The sequence below is a fragment of the Stegodyphus dumicola genome, chromosome 9, assembly GCF_044657685.1.
Source record: "Stegodyphus dumicola isolate Sdum_Otavi_A_Nest chromosome 9, ASM4465768v1".
NCBI classification, from domain to species: Eukaryota; Metazoa; Arthropoda; class Arachnida; order Araneae; family Eresidae; genus Stegodyphus; species Stegodyphus dumicola.
This window is the reverse complement of record NC_140776.1, coordinates 181,304,404-181,319,025: the sequence shown is the minus strand read 5'-3', so window position 1 is coordinate 181,319,025 and position 14,622 is coordinate 181,304,404. Positions and strand designations below refer to the sequence as shown.

Here is a 14,622-nt window from a genome sequence, read left to right as displayed (position 1 = left end):
TAAAACAGAATCTGCAAACAACTAAACCATTATTTATTATGTCACCATTTAAGCAACAAAAATGAGTAAACTGTTTCTGACTCTGGATCATTTTTCATTGGGCGGCAAAACTTAACTGTGGAACTTTATAAAAGGCGGTATTTTTTGTCTACGAAGAGGGAGGAGAAGGAGGAGATTGTGAATGCGCGAGATGGAGATGCTGCATAGAGAAAGACAGTAAGAGTGGGGTAAAATGCAAACTTTTGGGAGTTTATCGTGCAAGCTTTCTTTGGTCTCCCGGTATGTATGAAAGAAGCGAGTTTCTTTCTCTTTGATGTTGTAGCTGCAAAATTTAAGCTAATCTCCTTTTTTCCGGGCTTGGCATTTTCGCCCGGCATCCCGATGAAGAGTACCTGCATGTGTTTGAGCTGATATACACCAAGTCTTCGAAGGGCTGTGTGGAAGAATTGATCTATCCTTTTTTTTTTTTTTTTTTTTTTTTTGTTCTGAGTGAGGAGGCCTCATATCAGCATGTGACATACCGGATTTAAAAAAAAGGAATATCTCTTCAGTATTGTTAGTATCCAATAAAGCAAGAATTAAATCTGTTTTCACGTGTTTGTCACTCTCTCGTCACGGCGGGCTATAGACCTAGATCTTGTCCTGGGGTAAGTTGCCACTATATTCCTGTTTATCATAACATGTGACATATATGTTTGCCACCACAACCAACGAAAGAATCATTACCACAGATATACTCTTGCAGTTTGTGAATCGCGTGATTGATGTTAGCAGACTTCAGTGCTAGGGCAGTGTCGTCTGACAGCATGCCATCATGGAACTGTAATTGCAGATAGTCTTCGGAAAGTCACCACATAGAAAAGATACAATGCAAGTCTAATAGTACTGCCTGGGGTACTCCATCTTGGACAATCCTTTCAGAGGAGAAGGTATTTGTAGTTGAAACTTTGAACTTTCTGTTCTTAACAAATGAAAAGTGCGATAAATTCTCTTACAGTTTTAAGTTAATTAATTTGCAGAAGAGCTGCTCATGCCAGACACGATCGACGGCTTTCGCCACGTCCAACATCAGGAAAATAGTTATTTAACCTAGAATGCCGGGCTGCACCAACTAATCCTGTGATGCGAACTAATTGTTTAGTAGTGGGTAAGTTTTCTTTAAACATGAATTGCTCGGGAGGGAGAAAGTTGAATATACGGTTTCATTCTTTGTAGATTGATGCGGTAATTTAACAGGCATACATTTATGATACTTGTGAATTTACAAATCACATATCTAGGTAAATTTCGCAGGACAATGTTGGTTATTCCTCTATTCCTGGTGCTTTTTAATTCGAAACCTCTGGATGGTGACTGCAATTTCAGTGGAAGTGGTTAAGTCGCATTAGAGAAGTTCTCGCAGTCAGAGCGTTTAGCCAATCGCGTGTACGCAACGTGACTCTGGAGCTCCAAGGCCAGGAATTTGGTACAAATTTAGTCTTGTGTGATGTAAAAATGTTTACTTTACCTTGATTTGAAGTACTTATGCCTGATATATGATTATTAGAGTATGCTAAAGTATAGTGGTCGATTACTTGAATAGAAACCTTTTAAATTGTACTTTTTTATATACCTATAAATTATTTGTGGTAATGATTGATTTATCATGATATGAAGAATTTCTGTTATCCTCCCCTTAGGCATCCCTCCCTTTAGGCAGATAGTTCTCGTGTGCTTTACCATAATAATCAAATAACCAAACCACTATATTTTAAATCCATGAAAATAAAGGTTGTTAATATAATTTTCCGTTAATTTGTTTTCAGTGTTTCTGTTAAGAGTATTTCTATGAATCGCTATTTTTTTCCAGTGATTTTAACTAGCGTCGGATTAACCCTGAACTATCGACATCGTTCCCATTATAACCAGAGTTTACTGGAAATCACGGTGATAATTCTCCTTGATATTAATGCATTTAAAAATATTTATGTGAAGCAATAGTGTAAAATAGCAAGTACCACATCGCTACCCAGAAAACATTGAAGCTAATACTTGATTTTCCGAATAATTATTGATAATTCTGTTTTCAATTTGATACAAAAATTTTTTATTACTTAATTTTTTAGTGAATGCAAAACAGACAGAATGTCACACGAAATGCCATACTATTCAATCACTGTATGCAGCTTCTTATGTTACATACAGAATGTTAAAAAGCGTATTAGGATTTCTTTATTTATGTAAAATCCACTAGAAGTCAGGAGAAGTTAATATCGGATACTTAGTTTACCGCGAATCAGCAATTTGCTGGATTGCGAATAACGACCGGTTGAGTGTTGTACAAAGAGGGAAATGTTTTGAAGAAACAAGGAGTATGGTTACGACACAAAAGCATTTTTATGCGCACTTTTGGTACAAGAAAAGCCCTTGCAAACAGGCCATTCATAGACTGTGTCAGCAACTGGAAGTGACTGGCTCTACGTTGGAAAAAAATCGACAATGCCCATTAATGTCAGCACACCTAAAAATGGGAACAGTTGCCCTCCAGTGGTTCATGCAAGACGGAGCCCACACACACACTTCAAATGTTCTCTTGATTTTCTGTACGATATGTTTAATATGATTTCAATGTCACATCGGTTTATAAAATGCAAAATAAATACTAATAGCTAATGCAAGCAGGAAAGAATAGAAATTTAGTGAAATAAATAACAGCGCATATTCTCTTCGATATATGGAGAGTATCGCAAATACCAGAATTTCTGACAGTGCAAAACGCACTCGATATACATAGGAGTGCTTAAAGGAAAGCACTTCTGAAAGATGCGAGAAAAATCGCTCCTATGATTTCGAAAATGCGTTTTCTGGAAACTTCTAGAATGTCGTCGTCAAGATAAAAATCACCAAATATCACCAACATGGCGACAAAAATTGTCGCCAAGATTAAAATTAAAATTATAAGTAAGATTAAAGTATTAAAAGATTATAATTAAGTCTTAAGATTATAAGATTAAAAATTGTCGCCAAGTCGTTATTTTATAAACGTTACGAATATTTTATAAATGTTACGAAAGTGGGTGACAATGGCTCCACATAGCCCGTATATTAATCAACGGTGACTTCTATTAATGGGATGTTTTTGAAAGGTAAGGTATTTTCAAGGAAGCTTGCAATTGTAGCGCAAATCAAGGCCGTTACCGCGCAGTTGGGGTGTGTAATTTCCAAAGATATGTGCCCGAGGGTTCTGAAAAATGAAAAGTTTCTCTTTCAATTGAATACGAAATAGAATCATGAATATATTATAATAAAACTCATTTGTCATTATCAGGCAGTTAACTATTCGTTTATTTTGTACTCTTTGAATGATAAATAAATGTCTAATAAACAATACACAGAATGCGACATTTCGCGTTCCACCCAGTGCTTTTTATCGATGTTCAATTTCTACGAATCTTTACGAATTTCTACGAATCTTTACGAATCTACGAATTTCTACGAATTTCTACGAATCTACGATTTCTTTTATCGATACTCAATTTCTATATTTGCTTGGTGTTTTCTAAGAAATTTTTTCACACTCGCTTTCTAAAATTCTGTCATCACTAACTTTCCTTCCCAAGTAACAATATATCAACCCCCTTTTCGAAAAATCTCCCGACTCTCGTAAAATTTTAAAATTATTTGTTTCTCTTCTTTGGAGCTAAGCAATGGGATTACATTAGAAGCTGCCATGAAACTTGCGTACCTCCCTCCGTATGGAATTGCGATGAAATTTATTTACCTATAAGGTATTTCTCCTGCCTTCTTAGCGAGCCTTCGTGGTGTAGTGGCCTGCACGCTCAGCGCGTAATTGAGAAGTCCGCGGTTCGACTCCCGGCGAAGGCATTACTAATTTTTCATCTTGCCTGCTTCCTTTCTAAAGTGAGCCGTAGGTAAGTAGTAGCGGTATACAAGAAAATTCTCCTCAAATAAGGAATTTATTTTTCTTCTAGAGAACGAATAAATGTTTTCAGTTTAAAAGTCTGAATGTGGTCTCGTCCGAATCTCAAAAGTGGTTTAATAACCAGTATAAATTAATTACTTGGACATGGTGGGATCGAAAGAATCTGGCCCAGTTAGCGAAGTGATATATTATCTGGCTCGCCTAATATAGAAGTTTGATTGCGTAAAAGTTTAGAATCCAAATGTCAGGACATTTCAGATTTGCGCGCTAAATATTAAGTATGCAACGGATGTCAAATCGGCCGGATAGCGAATGCCAAACATCCTGCTTAATTCAAACCGGAATTATCCGGCCGTTAAGAATGCGAAAACATTTTCCATGTCTCTAAAGAAGTAATTTCATTACAATCAATAATTTCAGAAGTTATTCCAATGGTATTAGCGCTATATTGATACTGTTGCATGCGTACGGGTTCGTAACAGATTTAATGCACACAGGTCAGATGATAGGATAATAAAATGTATTTTATCAAAAGAAACAAAGTTCTGAAATTTTCCATAGAAATGCTCGTACAGGTGTTCACAGTATCACAGAGTAAAACCAGTAAACTTCAAACTACTAAGACTGTTAAACACAGCTAAATGCAAAGTGCACATAAAGAGAAAGCTAATCCGGAGATATATTAGTTCACGCTGAACTAACAACTCGCAACAATAATATTTAAACAACTTTCGGTACTATTCCGTATTGAGGATCGTAAAAAATTTGCAGCGGAAATGTGCGCGCAAAAGGGCCAAATCTAGCAAACGCGCCCATTTAACAGCGCGCCAAATCTAGCGTACGCGTTGATTTCAGATTACGTAAGTTTATATAGTTCTATATTTCTTAAGACTCCATTAAAATAGTAGTTTAATTTTTAAATTCTTTTTTGATATCCTATGGATTTAACAATTTGGGAATTGCTTATGACGAAAAATGTGCAATAGAATTTTGGGTAAAGTGCAGAATCATCCACTGCTTGACGCGTTATTAAGAATTGCACATACTCGGTATCCCTGTACACATCGACCTATTTTCACTTCAATAATAATAAATAAATAAATAATAAAAAAATCCCAAAATTGCACGAAAATGGCACTGCGCACACCTTTGATTTTATCTATGTACACATCGACTTAAAAAGTAAAAGAAAATTGACAAAAATCCAATTGTTTTTAACCCTTGTAAAAAGCGGCAAACAAATAAGTGGGCGATTCTGCACTTTACGGAGAATTGTTTCAAAGAAAAGGCATCATTCATTATAGAAAATTACGTTTGAACAACCAACGAGATGAAATTATGCTTTAGCAATAACTCGGTAGTGAAATAGGAATGAAGGCATCCATTCAGTTATGTTTAGCAAATTTTATATAAATTATAATAATGATCTGAAATAGTTATTGACTCTTATGCTTCCATTCAGTCATGTTTAGTCTTTTTTATATAAATTATAATAATAAAAAAGTATTATATGAAATTAACATTTCATCTAAATTAAAACATCAATCTTAGATAGTTATTTACTATTATACTTCCTTTCTTGCGCTAGGGTTGCCGCAATTATTTTTGGCAGCGCTGGCATCAGGAATAGTTTGGCGATTTTTTACGGCCCTCAAAACCAAATAGTACCCAACTTTCTAACTAAGATCAGATACACTCTCTTTGGCCTTATATAGTTTTCACCCGGCCGCCGAGATATTTCTAATACTGCTTCTCAAAATTACTGGAAAGGAATATAAGGGTCGAATTACGGTTGCAGCTAATACAGTTATCAATTACATTTATTCAATTACGGTACATATTACGATAATACAGGGACTGAAAAGAAATGTCGCCAAGTTGGGCGTCTTGGGGCGATTTCTTGCCCAATTTGGCAACCAAATAAGTCGCCAAAACCGTAGGCAGCTTGGCGATATCTCTCCAAATTACAGAGATACCCATTTACTCAATGTTAAATGAATTTGTCCCCTGTATTATTTCATTTTTCCGGTTGTATGTCCCGTCGTTCAAAAATAGTGGACTGTAAATTGACTTGACTGTAAATTGACTCAGTGTAGAACCCAAGAAACCTCAGAGTCATAATGTTGACCGAAACTTCTTTATTGGATTTCAAACATTAAGTTGGCCGAGGAACGGCGAAGAACACGCTAAAACCTCCGACTTCAGTAGCGGCTCACCAAGCAAACTCAGCTGCCTCGTTGAAACTACTACAGTAATTCACAGCCACCCTAAAGCTCTAAGCGCGAGCTCTTAAATCCTAACAAACTTGCGTCTGCGCCACTTTCGATAAAAGAAAGAAATACAATTTGCATAACATCAACACCGGTATACCTCGTCTCTTTAGATTTTTCATGTTGCATTACGCAGCAAAATACAACAATTTCACAAATGATTGCACTAAAATCATCTACCTATATACAAAATTTGTAACAATATTTATCACTAAAGCAGTCATTTTATTGCAAGAAATGTAGGTTAACTTTGCTCGATTACGGGATAAGAAGTGAAACTCAGCCAGCCAAATTAACAGTATTGCGAAGAATTTCGCTTCTAAAACTATAATTTCGGACGGCAGCATTAACACAAATAACTAAAGAAAGGTTATATTGAGTTTTCTTTATTGAAACTTGCATTTATAAATTGTTCAAATTCTGGAAATGTGTTAAACACTGTTATCAAGATTGTCATTTTAACAGGGTATGTGCGACCCTGATTTTCTTCTTGGAGTAGGGCATATTTAGAAAAGAATCGTTCGATATCGGAATTATTTGCCACCATGACGGGTAACTGAAGCTGACTTCAGAAACTTCTGGAAACGATATTTTCTTCCCAAACAGAAGTCCAGTAAAACTAATTAAGTAGCACAAACTTATACAAATATAAAAATAATTTAACAGCTATAACTGAAATTTAAAGTAATAATAATAATAATAATAAAGCTGAACTTCCTGGATTTCTTTGACATTCGCGAAATCATAAAAAGTCGCTCAAATTTTGCGGAAATTCAAGCCACGTTAATGTCACTGATCTATTTGCATTCACCAAATTCATTTTAACTTAGATTAAGACACTAAAAAATTAAATAATTAAGTTATTTTGAAACTGCACTAGAAGTCCAAATACCCGAAGTAACTGGAATCGCCGAAAATACGCACAATTAAAAAAAAATCATAACTCTATTTCCGATCGTCCGTAGTCGATTTAATCTCTCAAGTAGTTAATAAGATAAAATATTGCGAGAAATTATTATTTTTTTTCGCGATGTCCTTCATCATGTACTCCTGCGAATCTTCACCACTCCGCAGTGGAGTGCATTTTGAGCCATCGTGTATTGAGCCATAAATCAAAAATTTAATCTGTTTAAGAAAAAATCATTAATTTCAAGAAATTTAGCATGCTCCGTAAGCAGAAACGCCTAAGGGGAGGAAGGCCACTAGAGATAGATGAGATCAGACACACGATTTCGAAATCATCCTTCTGCCGCATCATTGGAAAATATATTTTATTTTTGATGGTTCAAGTGCTTTTGCCGCTGAAATGAACTCTAACTAATACTTCGATAATGCATTGCGGTTAAAGATAACATATGACGGAAAAAGAAAACAAACTAGCATGCAAAAATTGCCAAAAAAATGCGTTGGCTGGAATTTTTTAATATACATATATATAATTGTGATTATTGTAAATGTTTGTAAATATTTTTTGTATATGATTATTGTAAATGTTTGTAAATATCTGTTTGTAATTTATTTTTTATGAATTTTTGTAGGGTTATTCAGTCGTTATTTATTTATTTTGCATTTTATGGAATAAGTTTTTTACGAATTTTTGTTTAATCAAATTTGTGTCCACTCTGTAGGCGTTTAGAGGTGATTATACAGAGGCTGTTCACACATTTTTAGACTATGTATATTGTATTCACAAAAGTAAATTACATAAAATTCTTGTGTTTTAAATGTTCTATTTGACATCCCTTATTCTGAACTATCTTTCGAAACCGCAATTTCCAGGATAATACCTTTTGAAGTGGAAGAACAGATATTCTATCCCATTCCTCCCGAACAGCTTTCCAGAGTCCTGTTAGGGTTTTGGGACAACGTTTGGATAATGCAATGTTTAAAAGTCCGAAAGCACAAACATCCATAGGTGACGCATCGGGAGATTTAGTAGGGATATCAGTGAAGGGTATGGCCTTGATACCAGTTTTTTGTTCCATTTCTTTTAAGAAATTTACAGTGGATTTTGATGTGTGACTGCTAGCTTTGTCCTGATGGAGTCTCACAGATGGATGGCACTGTGGGTAAAGCGATGGTATTTCATTCAGAAAAATTGGCGATACAATATGTTCCTGATAGTATTTGGAGTTAATCTTGACAATTTTTTGCAGTCTCTTTATTTTTAACTTGCCATTATAAGAAAAACCAGCAACAATCATGAATCCCTTAGAAAAACTTTCTTTCGATTCTTTGAACCATGTACTTAAAATTTTGCTCCCCTTTTATGATAATAAATGGCTCTTTTTTGTTACAATCATTTAAATACACCCATGCTTCATCTATTGTGACAATTTTTTTCCATTATGCTTTGGAAGAAGACGATGCACATTGCGTTTTTTTCGCTTTCTTAAGATTTAAATCAACGTTTATCATTTTGTTTACAGTGGACGCCGAGCATTTTAATGATTTTGCAACTAACTGTCCTTTGACTAGGGGGATTTTCTTTTAACATTAAACAACGTACCTTTGCAATAGTCGAAGATGTCCGTTTTTTCCTTGGATACTTGTTTGGAATTTTTGTCCCACTTGAGGCTCCAATTTGAGGTTGTTTTCCTTTCTTGTTGATGATATTACCTATCGACGCTTTATATATCACAAAACCATGACTCTCACATCGTTTTTGGATAACGGAGTATGGATATTTCTCTTCGGAAAGAGCGTAAATGTAGCCTTCGAACCACTGCTTTGTTAAATTATCCATTTTGAATAAAAACAAAACTTTCACGCCACAGACGATTATTTTGACTTTTAAAAACATATTACAATTGCAATTCTTTTGCAGTAAATGATTTTTTATTAACGCCTATCCAAATCGTCTAAAAAATGTGCGTACAGCCTCTGTAAGTTACATGTATTTGTAAGTGATTACATTCTACATCGTTTAAGCATGAATCTATTGTCATTTGAATTGTAAAGATAGCTCAATAAAAACTAAAAATATAGGCTGAAGACCTTCTACTTAATCTTGGCGACAATTTTTGTCGCCACGTTGGTGATATTTGATGATTTTTATCTGACGACGACATTCTAGAAGTTTCCAGAAAACGTATTTTCGAAATCATAGGAGCTATCTTTCTCGCATCTCTCAGAAGTGCTTTCCTTTAAGCACCCCTATGTATATCGGGTGCATTTTGCACTGTCAGAAATTCTGGTATTTGCGATACTCTCCATATATCGAAGAGAATATGCGCTGTTATTTATTTCACTAAATTTATATTCTTTCCCGCTTGCATTAGCTATAACTATTAAAGAGATCCGTATTAGTCAATAACAAGCAACATTATATAGAAGGGATAGTACTCTCTTTGTTAATTAGTGCATTGTCATGAGTCGCCAAGTTTTGATGAATATATAGTCTAGATGAAGAAGTAGATGCACCAGTTTCAGGGCTTAATTCCAATATTTTATGTCTGTGCTTGTTTACCTTTATGCTATACATCATAGTTTCATTTTTACTTTCATTTCATTGTAAAATTGTGTTAGCTTTAAGAGGGGGCGAGTTGTATATCTAGCAGTCGTAGGATGCACAATATAACCTCTACTTTGGGTTTGAGGAAACGAAAAATCATCAATCATCCGGAGGAAAAAGTAAACTTGAATTTTTCTTGTAGCTCTAATTGATAGCTATTTTGATGAATGAAGCTGATTAACTACAAGGAGCTCGCAGGAAAATAAAAGACAATATTACAATTCTGTTAACAGAAGAAAACTTTTCAAATAGCAAAATTGCTTGCACAACAAAGGCTGAAATTCAATTTACCCCGTACTCAAAAGGAGAGGGATAAACACAGCTAAATCCTCCTACAGAAAGTTTTAGGCAGGGCTGATATTTACAGATTTTATTTTTAAAAATATCTAATAATTTCAAAACCTGCATTATGTTTAGGGTTTTGAATCACTTAATCCTATGCTAGTTATTATGACATTAACAAATTCGCAATCACCCGAGGGCAGAACCTGAAAAGTTGTGGTACCATTTCGGAGAATAGTATTTTTATCCTGTAAGTCACACTATCCCAAAGAAGGCTTCAACAAAATTTTAAAGTCTCATTTTTGATAATGATCTACATCCTGGACATCACTGATTGTCCATCAACTATAGCCATTATACTTAAGTTCATGGTGATGTACCAAGGCTTATAGTAACGGATCACAGCTATTATCTAGATTCATGATGGTCGTTTCTAGAATCTGTAATGATCCATCTTAATCATCTAGAACTATGATTACTTCCACGATATAGGTTATAATAGTGTCACAAACTATGGTAGATGGATCTGTGATAACTATATGTGCAGTGTGAAAAGGTCCATAACCACTGTCTTGGTTTATGACAACCAGGGCCACTGTCTAGGTTATGATGATAACCAAGTCTGCGTTAAACGATAGTCCATGATCTATGATAATTTAGATCTGTAATGGTATCTATGTCATTGAGATCTGTGATGGCAATATCTACGGTTAGGCCAGAGCCACATAGGGGATGTAGGCTATGCCATTACTGATGAGTGATGGTGTTGCTCATTATGGCAGCGGTTAATGTGGTGATGTTTTGTAGTAAAATTACGATCCATCACGATGACTGAAGTTCTTTTCCTTTTCAGCTGTTCATGATAGACAACGGGGCGGAGGACTGGAGGATCGCCATGACCTGGCGTCGCATATCCAACATTCTGCTAGAGGTGGTTGTGTGCTCCATCCACCCTCCTCCGGGGGAGTTCTATTTCCTGTGGGTGACGAAGTTGCCGAACCACGCAAACCGGCTGGCGTCTCGGCTGGTGCCCGTGGACGTGATGTTGTCCCTACCCATGTTCCTGCGCCTCTACCTCATCTGCAGAGTGATGCTGCTCCACAGTAAGTTGTTCACGGACGCGTCCTCGAGGTCCATCGGTGCGCTCAACAGGATCGACTTCAATACGAGGTTCGTGCTGAAGACGCTGATGACAATTTGCCCTGGAACGGTGCTGCTCGTCTTCATGGTCTCTCTGTGGATCATTGCCAGCTGGACGCTCAGGCTCTGCGAGAGGTGAGTAGAAAAGATGCTCAATTAAGAAAGATAAAGGAACATTTCTGTTGCTAGAAAACATTCATTCAGCAGTTTTGTCTAGAAGGATATATGCGCCAATTTAACACTACCAGCAAGAAAATACACCTTCGTCATCAAGTCGTTCTGAAGAGGTAAACCTCTTAGCTTAGTTTTTCAATAAACAAAAATGAAAAAGTATGAAACCCTTTAACCCTCTCACTGCGTACTTTTTTTTTATCAAAATAGGTTCAAAAATTGCGTATTTTTTTATCAAAATAGGTTCAAAAGTTGCGTATTTTTTTATTGCATATTTCAAATCTACATGCATTTTAGAGTTAAAATATACAAACAATTTTTGTAAAAGAGTTTTTTTTCAATATAGAATTAGATCATAGAAAAAGGTTGTCAGAATACTGAAATTGAAGAATAATGATATAAAAGGAAAATTTTGAAAATTAATATTGGTTAAATTATGATTTATTTTATAAATTACAAAGGTAAAACATATATACTATATATTATATACATCAATTTTTTTAATCAATCAAAACATATATATCAATTTTGCACCACTGTCGAACGTTTTCAATAGAAACTGAATTTTCAGATTCATCACTATCTGCTAAGGAATCCGGGAAATTCTCATCAGTTTCGCTATAACTATCTTCAATATACTTGAAATCAGAGTCAGAACTACTATCAGTGACGGAAATATCGTGAGGAAGATAGGTTATATCACTCGCGAAATGCTTCCTTGCCAGACATCATTGAGCTCTGAAAAGTGCGCGCAAAATGGTACATTAACGTATTCTTGTATATTTGGCAGAAATGTGGACAACTAACGCCATCTGTTAGCCGACAACTAAATAAACAATTAAACATCACAGAAAAGCCGAAAGGAAACCTTGAACGGGGAAAGAGCGGGTTGCGCAAATTTTGCTACTTCTACGTTGCCCGTGGATAAAGCGGGATGCGCAGCGAGAGGGTTAAGAGCTTTTTATTGAAAATATTTACATTCAACAAAATAGCATTGTTGTAAGGGAAAGAGCAACATAAATAATAGTTTGACGGATCAGTGCGTAAAACTGGCAAATAAATAATTTTATATAAAAACTACTAATGTATTTGTAATGTAATACTAATGTATTTGGCGTCTGCTGTCTTTTAATGAAAAAGATCTAAAAGGAGTGGCATGATAATGCCAAAAAAAAAGGGGGAAACATTTCATTGTAAATTACTCCCTATTAATTTCAATCGAGTTATAGTAATAGATTTTAATATACACCTTTGTCGATATGCACTGTGAGAATGGACTGCAGTTAAGGGGAATTTAGAGCCTAAACTTTTAGTCTTACCAAACGTTTCAGATTTTTTTCTGCCTTCAGCATCTTCAACCTTTACAAAAGTAATATATTAAAAATCATTCGACTGCGATCTGTATCACTGATTGAATACGCCTTGAAATTTCTAGGTATTTATTTCACTGGCATTGCATCGAATTATTATTTAAAATTCATCACACAACACGAAAGCATAAAGATGTCAATTAAATATTATTCGGAATATTTATAGGAATGGGTCTGTAAAAAAGTAGGCATTGTATTCTTCCACAGCACGCTTAGTGGGCAAAAAACATCATCGCAAAAAGAAAGGAGGCATGTGAGAAAAGAGCACATCAATTGCGCGTTTTGGATATTACTGTAAAAATAGACTTGCGGTTATGGTTTCAGAACTTTAAACTGATAGTTTGTATCTCTCGTGTCCTCTTGGAGTAAGAAATGCAAACTACATATTATTGAACCAACATGTGTAAAGGGTCGGCTTATTTGATTTGTAATTCTTGTAAAAATAAATGGTTGTAATATTTGATTGTGTAAAACAAAGGCGATATTAAATCCGCTAAACTTGCCAATGGGGAGGGAATTTACCCATCTTTCTCGACATGTGATATGCAGTAATCAAGCCCCGGATACGCATGTTATCTTTATGCATTTCAACAATCTCTTTTTTCACCTCCTCAGTGATCCTAACCCTTTTCTTCGTTCCTTGATTCCGCTCATTATCTTTCTGATAAATTGGTTTGACAAAATTTGAATTAAAAAATTTTTACAAATATATATAATGAAAAATTTACAAAAATTTAGAATTACAGCACAGGTTGTTTACTGAGCAGTAGCAGCAAAGCGTACTCGAAGTGTTGTCAATGGACAATCGAAGTGTTGTCAATGGACAATCGAAGTGTTGTCTCGAACGAGGTGAACACAGATAATAAGCCCAGTCATGATTACTCAAATTCCAGTCGTGTTACAAATAAATATCGTATATGCAGGGAAGGGTACGACTTGTCTGGCGGGCGAGGCGACTTTGCAATATGATGCAGACAGCCTTTTGCAAACTGGCCATTGTTCGCCATGATAAAAGGGTGCTCCATCATAAAGACATAAAAGGTATACGGCACCCTTCTTACGAAAGTTCAACTTTTATGACGAAGAATGCAGCCACAAAGATATAAGGACGCCCATGGGAAGGTCTGTCTTGGCAAAGTGGTGAGTAGTTCACCGACTTGCATAAAAGCGCCAAGATTTCTACGTCAGGTGAAACCGGCCGACTGTTGGAACATGAAAATTCACTGCTTCCCTTTTCCCTATGGAGCAAAAAAATAAATCCAATAGTTTTGAATTTACGATGAGGTAACAAAGATCGGTTTAGTGCATCTACCATCAATTAATTGTTTTTTGGATGGAGCGGCGGCGGAGTATCATTAAACATATTTCTTCAAATGATATTTTGCTGCATGAATCCTACACTTATGGTTAATAATTCATCCGCTTTTTAACCATCCATATCAGGTTAGAGGCAGCGCTGTGGCCACCGGTGCTTCCGTAATTTCTCAAATTCCGTATAGCCTCATCCGTCCCTGCATACAACAAACAAGAAGTTACGCTTTCAAACAAGTTTTTACCCAGTCGGACGTATATCAAAGCAAACCAAGGTATCCTGTATTAGTAAATACATAATAATTCTTAATATATCACTATGAAGTAAATTTAAAATATTATATATTTAATTTATTATCTGATAAACAAATTAAGAAAGTGTAACACATTTTAGACCCGATCGTCAATTCGATTACAGTTTTGAAGAACAATTTTTTAGCTTAAATTATCGACTTGTAAGTTGCGAAAGGTGGTATTTCCATTAAAGCCCATGTTAAGAGCGATGTCGAGTCGTACTGAATTCGTGGGTTTCATTCATGATTGCGGTGAACGGTAGGAGTGACTGAACGTGCGTCAACGAACCTAAATATATCGATTGCTTGCGCACGAGAGAGGAAGTCGACGCAACCTCGCAGCTGGGAA

At 35.6% G+C, this 14,622-nt stretch overlaps 1 protein-coding gene across 3 annotated transcripts in view; it reads left to right on the top strand.

Annotated features, from left to right (window-relative positions):
* LOC118200650 (small conductance calcium-activated potassium channel protein-like) overlaps positions 1-14,622 on the top strand; it is a 159,549-nt gene that overhangs the window by 111,435 nt on the left and 33,492 nt on the right. For all 3 annotated transcript variants that reach the window (XM_085824426.1, XM_085824425.1, XM_085824424.1), the window contains one exon: positions 10,842-11,263. In XM_085824426.1, the coding sequence (XP_085680552.1) occupies positions 10,842-11,263 (422 nt within the window). The remainder of the gene's footprint in view (positions 1-10,841; positions 11,264-14,622) is intronic.